Source organism: Bison bison, unplaced genomic scaffold (genome assembly GCF_000754665.1).
Source record: "Bison bison bison isolate TAMUID 2011002044 unplaced genomic scaffold, Bison_UMD1.0 scf7180017864192, whole genome shotgun sequence".
In the NCBI taxonomy this organism is placed as follows: domain Eukaryota; kingdom Metazoa; phylum Chordata; class Mammalia; order Artiodactyla; family Bovidae; genus Bison; species Bison bison.
In genome coordinates this window covers 4331323-4340929 of record NW_011494764.1, presented here as the reverse complement: position 1 = coordinate 4340929, position 9607 = coordinate 4331323, and the positions used below count along the sequence as shown (strand labels likewise).

The 9607-nt window shown below is 51.5% G+C and overlaps 1 protein-coding gene across 2 annotated transcripts in view; it reads right to left on the bottom strand.

The window, feature by feature from the left end:
- Positions 1 to 3632, bottom strand: part of SLC22A31 (solute carrier family 22, member 31) — a 4784-nt gene extending 1152 nt beyond the window's left edge. Inside the window, exons 1-7 of one of the 2 annotated variants that reach the window (XM_010843947.1) lie at positions 3308 to 3632; positions 2071 to 2174; positions 1828 to 1982; positions 1375 to 1543; positions 1055 to 1200; positions 847 to 955; positions 519 to 733 (exon numbers count right to left, since the gene is read on the bottom strand). In XM_010843947.1, the coding sequence (XP_010842249.1) occupies positions 519 to 733; positions 847 to 955; positions 1055 to 1200; positions 1375 to 1543; positions 1828 to 1982; positions 2071 to 2174; positions 3308 to 3610 (1201 nt within the window). In that variant the 5' untranslated portion in view covers positions 3611 to 3632. The remainder of the gene's footprint in view (positions 1 to 518; positions 734 to 846; positions 956 to 1054; positions 1201 to 1374; positions 1544 to 1827; positions 1983 to 2070; positions 2175 to 3307) is intronic. The other variant, XM_010843948.1, reaches the window with a different exon arrangement.
- Positions 3633 to 9607: the final 5975 nt, after the last annotated feature.

Genomic DNA, 9607 nt, shown 5'->3' with positions numbered 1-9607 from the left:
CTCCCTCCCCTCACCGTGTCTCGAGGCTCTGGGCCTCACTAGCTTTCCCTCTCTGCTCCTGCACTTGGAAGTTGGCCCTCATTCAAAATTGTTAGTTGATCAATCGTGTCCAACTCTGCAACCCCATGGACCATAACCTGCCAGGCTCCTCTGTCCATGGGATTCTCCAGGCAAGAATACTGGAGTGGGTTGCCATTCCCTTCTCCCAACCTAGGGATTGAACCAGGTCCCTTGCATTGGAGGCAGATTCTTTACCATCTGGGCCACCAGGGAAGCCCTCGTCCAATCCAAACCCTTACATTAAACCCCGTCTACTGAATCATTTTGGCCCTCAACTCTTTTGGCCTCAGTTTCTCTGAGTGCACAGTGGGGAGATGATGGATGGGGTGAACAGCAACGTCATCCTGCCTCCCCAGCTCTGGGAGGGGGCTCATCTCAGGACTACCCCCCACACACACATTGGGCAAACCCCTGGCCAAACATGACAGCCCTGCCAGCCTGCAGGGCCCCACACTCACACTGGGCCCCTGCAAGGAGCAGCTGGGATGCCAGGACCAGGACCAAGGTGCTCAGCAGCAGGACTGAGCGGCGCCCCCAGAGATCTGCTGTCAGGAGCAGGAAGATGGTGGCTGCTGCCTCCAGGCCAGCTGCCAGGAAGTAGGGCCAATAAAAGCTGGGCTCACTTGGGACGAGGCTGTGCAGGAAGCTGGCTTTGATGCCCCCACTGATGAGCCTGGGAGGGATGCAAAGCTACAAGCCCAGCCAGAGCCGGGTATCTCACCCAGGGGGGAAGGTGAAGACCCCTCCCTCCCTCCCTTAGCCCGCCCACACCCCGCCCCTCCTCACGAACTGAAGCCCAGGATGAGTGCGTTCCTCCAGGTGACGTGTGTGTGCCGGAGCTCCAGGACTGAGTGGTGCCGGGGCTGGGGGTGTCCCGCGCACAGCACATCCAGCTCTGTGGACCGGGAGACATAATGGGGCACCAGTGAGGGGATGATGCCCTTCCTTCTTCCTCTAGCACTCAGGTCTCTCTTCTCCCTGGCTGGTCTATTACCCATAGCCAGGGAGCTCTCCTCCTCTGTGCTGTTCTCGGGGTCCACACCGCTGGCTTTGGCAAAGTGCCACAAGATCCTCCTGGCTCGGGCTGGCTGCCCTGTGGCCAGCAGCCAGCAGGGAGACTCGGGGAACATGGCTGGAAACCTGCAGGGTTTGGGTGAGGATGTTGCAGGACCTCCCCGTAGGGCAGGAGCCAGTGGGGATACATAGCACATGACTCTCTGTGTCCCTGTCCCGTGCCCACCTGCATGGTGCTGAACGGTCAAAGGGAAGCGATACACATGGCCTCTGCAGTGGACATGACCCCAGCTCACTTACCCCCAAAAGAGCAGCAGCAGTCCCGTTGCCAGGGCGCTCAGTCCCTGCAAGAGTTGCCAGTCCTGGGCGAGGAGGGCCAGGCCAGGCAGCAGCAGTGTGCCCACCACTGAGAAGAGGCCAGCCCCCATGGAGAATGCCAGGCGGTTTGGGGGGTCACACAGCTCCAGGCCTGGGCAGACAGGGACAGCCTGAGGCCCAGGCCTCTCAGGAGGACTGCTTTGTCCAGGGAGGTGAGGGCCAGTGGCTGGAGGACCAGGACCTGGACGTCTGAGGCCAATGTGTGGCCTGTTCTGTCACCCAGGCCTGCCCACGAAAAGCAGAGCCCACAGAGTAAACAGCGTCTCTCCTGCCTTCTGGAGAAGGGCCCTCAACTGGAGTGCCGGAAAGGCACCCTCCAATGGGTCAGAGGCCTAGCCTGAGTGGGCGCCTCCCAGGGCCCCCCATGGTACTCACGAGCCACATAGAGGGCGAGGGAGGCCCCTGCCAAGGCCCCCCCTCGAAGCAGCCGCAGAGTCAGCAGGGTGGGAAAGCTGGCAACCAGGGCCTCGCCGACCCCCAGGCCCGTGGCCAGCACCAGGGAGCCCACAAACACAGCCCGGCGGCCAAACCTGGTGGGCAGCAGGGGACAGCCGTCGATTCAGTCAGGAGAGCTCAGAGGAGGGCTATCTGAGCAGGAGGGAAGGGGCAGCGCCTCACCAGTCACAGCCCAGGCCCAGGAGGACACAGCCCAGCAACCGGCCCAGGAGGTGGTCCACCTGCTCCAGGGGCACCTTCCAGCCATCCTCACACACGAGATTCCTCTGTTGGGGACACCAGTTACCCGTCAGCTAGCCAAGACCCTCCTTTTCCTCTCCTGCCGGAGTTCCCTGAATGTCAGGATAGAAAAGACCCTAGAGGTCCTGCCCCAATGCCTCCCTGGGCGGGGCTGCACCTGCTTTCTCCAGCCATCACCCTCCCCCAGGCTGGCCCCAAGGCCTCTCCTGCACCTCCCCCGCCCTCTGCACTTCAAGAGCCACTTCCAGAACAGGCTGTGGGGCCTTGCTCACCGGCTTGTCCCAGCCAAGGGCCCTTGACCCCAGCTTTGCAGCTCTCTGCCTACCCTGTTCCTTCTCCCTAAGCTTAACATTATTTTGGGTCACACTACATCAGAGATTTTGTTTTAAAATCTGACTGCTTGTGAAAGCTGGTAGACAAGGATATGTCACCACACCAAACAGGTGGGCAGAAGGAGAAGGCCCAGAGGGTTCAGGGCCCCAGAAGAGCCTGAGCAGGAATGTGGCAACCCTGTCCCAGTTTCCAAGCAGGTGCCCTTCTTCCCTGGGCTGGGGTGTGGCTGTGGGGCATAGGCTGCCAAGAGGGAGGTAGGGGTGGGCAGGCCCTTGCTGGGAGCGGGGTGAGGGGGTGGGAGTTGGGGGGTGTGTGAGTGGGGGGTGGGGGTGGGAGGTCCCAGTTACCCAGTTACCCAGTTACCCCTCCCAGGTGCCTGGGATGTCTCCATGGCACCCCTACCTCTAGGCCAGCCTGCACACACCTTACAGTGGAAAGACCTGCTCTTCAAAACGGAACTGAACAAATCACTCCTTTGATTCAAACTCTTGGGAACCCAGTCTGGACACCTACACAGCCCCAAAGTCACAGGCGGCTGGAATGTTCATGGCACTGCTGACCTCTGTAAACTCACCGGCTCAACTTCAGTTTACTGCCTCCGCCTCCCCAGACTGCCTGCCGTCCTGGGCAGCCCCCAACCTCAGACTCTGCCTTTAGGCCTGGCACCCTGCCTATTTGGACATCTGCTACACCGTCAGACAGGAGGGGGCTGACCCCCCAATCAAAAGCCCCAGGATGACAGTCCCCGTCGACCGAGGGCAGAAGAGCGAGGAGAACCCCAGGAGGGGACAGAGGGTGGGGGAGACAGAGCAGTGAAGCAGAAGACCTGGGTGACCGGGCTGCGCAGCAGGTCGGCGGCGGACTGCGCGTAGTACCAGCCGCGTGAGCAGGGCCGAGCGCCGTCGGAGCCGGCGCGGGGCACGGACTCGGGGTAGCTTAGCGGCAGGCAGGTGCTCGGGGCGCGCGCGGGGTCTGAGCCGCAGTGGTGTGCCGGCAGCGCGGTGAGCAGGAGCTCCGAGCCCAGCGCCAACCCCAGCGCCACGCACGGTAGCCACGAAGCGGCGGCCAGGAGGCACCGGGCCCGGCCGAAGCCGCCGGCCAAGCGCAGAACCCGCGGCTCGTGCTCCATCCGAGGCCTCTACGCACTATGGCGGTGGCGGCGGGGCTAGAGAGGGACAGTGTGTGAGGGGCGGGACCTTATAGGGGCGTTTAGGCGGGGCGGGTCTGAGAGGGGAGGTGTCTGCGCTCTGGCTGTTAGAGGGGCGGGACCTGGGCGGGGCACGGAGAGAGGTGGGGCGGGGCCTTGGACGGCAAAGGCGGTCTCTGGGCGGAACCTGTGGGGAAAGCGCGGGTGAAGGGCGGGGCGAATGGGGATGTGGCCTGGAGTTGACGGGGGCGGGGCCCTCGAGGACCTGGCAGGTGAGGGGCTTGGGCCCGTGGTTTCGGGGGCGTGGTCAGCGAGACGTCCTGGCGCGGAGCGTGGTTTGGGGCGTGGCCGGAGGGGCGCTCACGTGCGCGCGAGGTCTGAGCGGTGTGAGGCTGCCGGCGACTCGCGAGGCGGCGTCTTCGTCGACCCCACAGACCCGGGGCGGACGCTCCCTCAGGAGGCTCCGAGCTTGGGCGACGTGCGGGGGTCGCGGGCCGGATACTTCCTGGACCCGATGCCGACGTGAGACCAGGCCTGCGGAGCGCGGGCCACCACTGCTCCCCGGCGGCCGGCCGCGGCGCTGCAGCGTGCGAGCCAGCGGCTCCGGCCGTCCAGCTCCTGTGGCTTGCTCTGACCTTCCTGGGTGGCCACCAGGCTGCGGCCCCGGGGGAGCGTGGTGTCCGGAATGGAGGGACCCCGCTCGGTGCTGTGCGCCCTCAGAAGTTTGAGGCTTATTGAAGGCTTATTGAACAGATTTTCACGAGCGGAACGAGTTCCTTCGTCCGGTGCTGGGCTTCCCTTGAGATAGGCTCGTATTCGCTGCGCTTCGGCTTCTCCCGTCCCGGGAACAAGGTAAATCGAGTTTGTTTTTCATTTTCCTTTTTCACAGGAAAGTTAAAATAGGTCCTATAGATTACGTTTAAATTTTGTTTTTTTTTCTCCTGAGGAGCAATTCACATCACATAAAACTAACCATGTTTGGTACCGCCACCTTTCTCACCACGGAAGAAAACCTGGTACCGATTAAGTAACGGCGGAGTAATCACCGCTGTCCCAGCGCCTCCAGCCACCTGGCGGCCGCCCGCCAGCCCGCGCGTGGCCTTTGGGGTCTGGCTGCTTTCACTTAGAATAATGTTTTCCAGGTTCACCCACAGTGTCGCAGGTATCAGGACGTCATTCCCTTTTGTGGCTTCATAATATTGCATTATGCAGATTCGTCACATTGTGCATGTCCGTTCATCCTTTGGCGGACATTTAGGCTGTTTCCACTATTTGTTGTGACTAGTATTGCCGTGAAGATTTGTGTACAAGTGTTTGAGTCCCTGTTTTCACTTCTTTCAGGTGTATATACCTTGGAGTGGAATGGCTGGGCCCTGTAGTGTGTCTGTGTTTAATTTTTTGAGGAACCACCAGGCCATTTTCCACAGTGGTTGCGTATTTTGCATTCCCGCCTGCGATATATGAAGGTTCCAAGTTGTCCACCTCCTTGCCAACACCTGTTTTCTCTTAAAAAAAAAAAAAAAAAAAGATCTATCTACGTCCTGGTTATGTGAGATATTTCAATGCGGTGTGTGTTTTTATTTTTTGTTTTGGCCCTACTGCAAAGCTTGCGGGGGTCCAGTTTCTCCAATCAGCGATCAACCTTGGGCCCTGGCAGTGAAAGCTCACTGAGGTTTTTTTATTTTTTAAAGTTTATTTATTTATTTTTGCTACGCTGGGTCTCTGTTGGTGCAGGCGGGCTTTTTCTAGCTGCAGCAAGTCGAGGGGTACTCTCTAGTTCCGGTGCGCGGGCTTCTCCTTTCGGTGACTTCTTAGCTGTGCAGCGCCATCTCTAGGGCGCACGCTCAGTACTTGTGGCGCCCGGGCTTGGTTGCCCCGCGGCATGTGGAATCTTCTTGGGCCAGGGATCGAACCCGTTTCCCTGGCATTGGCAGGCAGATTCTTAACCACTGGACCACCAGGAAAGTCCCTGTTTTTGTTTCTAACTATTTATTTGGCTGCCCCCGGGCTTAGTTGTGGCATGTGGGATCTGGTTTCCTGATCAGGGTGGAACCCGGGCCCACTCTGTTGGGAGCAAAGTCTTAGCCACTGAACCACCAGGGAAGTCCCTCAGGGAGGTTTTGATTTCCATTTTCCTAATGGCTAGTGACCGGAGAAGGCAGTGGCACCCCACTCCAGTACTCTTGCCTGGAAAATCCCATGGACGGAGGAGCCTGGTGGGCTGCAGTTCATGGGGTCGCTAAAAGTCGGACACGACTGAGCGACTTCACTTTCACTTTTCACTTTCATGCGCTGGAGAAGGAAATGGCAGCCCACTCCAGTGTTCTTGCCTGGAGAATCCCAGGGACAGGGGAGCCTGGTGGGCTGCAGTCTATGGGGTCACACAGAGTTGGACATGACTGAAGTGACTTAGCAGCAGCAGTGACATTGAGCAGACTTTCATATGCTTGTTGGATGTTTGTCTTTGGAGAAGTCACTGCTGAAATGTTTTGCCCGTTTCTTACTTGGGGTGCCTGCCTTTTTGTTGTTGAGTTGTATGAGTTCTTTGCATATTATTCTGAATCCTTGCATCATTAGATATATGTGCAAATATTTTCTCCCATTCTGTAGGTTGTCTTTTCACTTTCTTTATTGTGTCTTTTGATGTACATATGTTTTTAATGCTGATGAGCTTCTATTAATTTTTTCCTTGAGCTCATGGTTGTAGTGTCATATGTAAGAAGCCATTACCAAATTCAAGACCATGAAGACTTATGACTTCTGTTTTATAGTTTCTGCTCTTGACTTAGAGCTTTAATCTAAAGTAATTTAACTTAATTTTATATATGTGATAAGGGTCCAACTTCATTGTTTTGCATGTGAATATCCAGACTTCCAAGCATCATTTGTTGAAAGATGTATTTTTTCCCCATTGCATCATGTTGGCACCCTTGATTAAACCAGTCATGTAGTTAATATATGGACTCTGAATTTTATTCCACTGATCTATGTCTGACCTCATGTCAGAAACATAATGTCTTGAAAACTGGAGCTTTGTGCTACAATTTTGAAATTGAGAAGTGTGGGCTCACCAATGCTTTTTTTTTTAAAGATGATTTTGACTATTTGACTATTTTTCACTAGCAACTCCATATGAATTTTAAGATCACGTTTTCTGTTTCTGCAAAAAAGAATGTTGGGCAATCTGTAGAATGCTTGGGGAATATTGTCCTCTTAACCATATTAAGTTTCACAAGATGTTTTTTCATTCATTTAAGTTGTCTTTAGTTTCTTTCAGAAGGGTTTTATGGTTTTGGTTTATAAATCTTGGGCGTGATTAAATTTATTCCTAATTTTTTTTAATGCTATTGTAAATGAGAGGTTATCTAATAAATTTCCTTTTCAGATTGCTTACTGCTTGTGTATGGGCTTCCCAGGTGGCGCTAGTGGTAAAGAATTCACTTCCCAATGCAGGAGATGCAAAAGACGTGGCTTGGATCCCTGGGTCAGGAAAATCCCCTCGAGAAAGGAATGGCAACCCACTCCAGTATTCTTGCCTGGAGAATTTCGTGGACAGAGGAGCCTGGCGGGCTACAGTCCATGGGATCGCAGAGAGTCAGATACGGCCAAGCACAAAGCACAACAAGTGTATAGAAATACAAGTCATTTAAAAAAATAAAAACTGGTATCCAACAATTTTGCTGAACTTCTTTATCAGGACTTTCTATTAATACATGGGATACCAAGTCATCTGCCTATAGAGACAGTTTTACTTCTTCCTGTCTAATTTGAATGCCTTTTATTTCTTTCTCTGACTAGAATTTCTATTATAGTGTTGAATGTGTGTGTGTTAGTCGTTCAGTTGTGTCTGACTCTTTGTGACCACAGGGACTGTAGCCTGCCAGGCCCCTCTGTCCATGGAGTTATCCAGGCAAGAATACTGGAGTGGGTTGGCCATTCTCTTCTCCAGAGGATCTTCCCGACCCAGGGATCGAACCCGGGTCTCCTGTATTACAGGCAGATTCTTAACTGTCTGAGCCACCAGGAAATAGAAGTGGTGAAAGCAGTCCTCCTTGTCTTGAACCAGATCTCAGAGGGAAAGTTTTCAGTCTCTCATCACTGATTATTGTATTAGCTTTGGGTATTTGGGATGTTAGCTTGGAGACATGTTGAGGTACTCTCCTGCTATTCCTGGTTTGAAAAGTGTTTTATCATGAAATGATGCTGGATTTTATTGAATGTCTTTTCTGTATTAATTGAGATGATCATGTGGTTTTTTCTTCCTTCTAATCATGTGATATTATTATGTTGATTGATTTTTGTGTGTGGAACCACCCTTCTATTCCTTGGATAAGTCCCACATGATCATAGTGTATAATCATTTCATGCTCTAGTGGATTCAACTTGCTAGTATTTTCTTTCTTTTTTAAAAGAATTTTATTTATAGATGATTTATAGTGTTGTGTTAGTTTCAGTGTACAGCAAAGTGTTTCAGTTATACATATATCCATTCTTTTTCAGATTCTTTTCTCATAGAGATTATCACAGAATATTGAGTAGAGTTCTCTCTGCTATACAGTAGGTCCTTGCTGATTATTTATATTATACATGGTATTTTGTGTATCTTAATCCCAAGACCCTGATTTATCCCCACCCCATGTCTCCCCTTTGGTAATCACAGATTTGTTTTTGATGTCTGTAAGTCTGTTTCTGTTTGGTGAGTAAATTCATTGGTATAATTTTTAAAATTAGATTCCATGTGTGAGTGATATTTGATAGTATTTTCTTGAGGATATTTGCATCTGTTTTCATAGGATCCTGGCTTGTAGTTCTTTGCTTTGTTGTTTTTGACTTTGGAACCAGGGTTGTGCTGTCCTCATAACTTAGGGCATGTTGAGTAACTTTAGTGATGTTCCTTCCCCTTCTACTTTTGCAAGAGTGTGGTGTGGATTGGGGTTAATTCCTTAATGTTTGGTAGAATTCACCTGTGAAGTCATCTGATTCTGGGCTCGCTTGCTCGGGCTGTTTTTGTTTCCTGACTTAGCCTCTCTATTTCTTATAGGTCTATTTAGACTTCTGTTTCCTCTTCAGTTCGGGTAGTTGTGTGTTTCTAGATATTTGTCCTTTTTGTCTGGGTTTTCTAATATGCTGGCATTGTTTATTGTATAACCCTTCCTTGTTTCTGCAAAATCCATCGTAATGCCAGCTTGTTCACTCCTGTTTTTAGTAATTTGAGTCTTTTTTCTTAGCTTATATAGAGAATTGTTCATTCTATTGAACTTTTCAAAGAACCAACTTGTTTTGCTCTGTTGTTTGTTTCATGTATCTCCACTCCAGTATTTATCCTTTCCCTCTTCTAGTGGCTTTGGGTTTAGTTTTCTCCTCTTTTTCTTGTTCCCTAAGGTGTGCTTATTGACTTCATTGTTTTTTAGGTAGCAGTCGTTTACAGCTGTAAGAGTCCCTCGGTGTTCCTCTGCATTCACTGCATCCTTTGTGTTTTTTCATTTTCTATAGTCTCAAAGCATTTTTTAAAGTTTCCTTGTGATTTCTTCTTTGACTCGTTGGTTACGTAAGTGTTCTTTAATTTCCATGTGTTTGGAATTTTCCACTTTCCTTTCTGTTATTGATTTCTAGCTTCATTCCAATATGGTCAGAGAAGATTATTTGTGTTGCTCCAGTCATTTCAGATTTATTGGGCGTTGTCTTGTGCCCAGTGAGTGACCTGTTCCTTTGAGATTGCTCCACGTGCACGCTAGAAGAGTGTGTTCCGCTTCAGGTGAAGTGTTCTCTATATGTCTGTGAAATCTGACTAGTGTATAGTGGTCGGGTCCTCTGTATCCTTACTGAATTTCCATCCATTATGAAAGTGAGAAATTGAAGTTTTCAACTACTGTTGAGGAACTGTCTATTTCTCCCTTCAATTCTGTCAGTGTTTAGTTCGTGCATTTTGGGGCTCTGTTATTTGGCATGTATATACTGTTATATTAACTCCTTGATGGG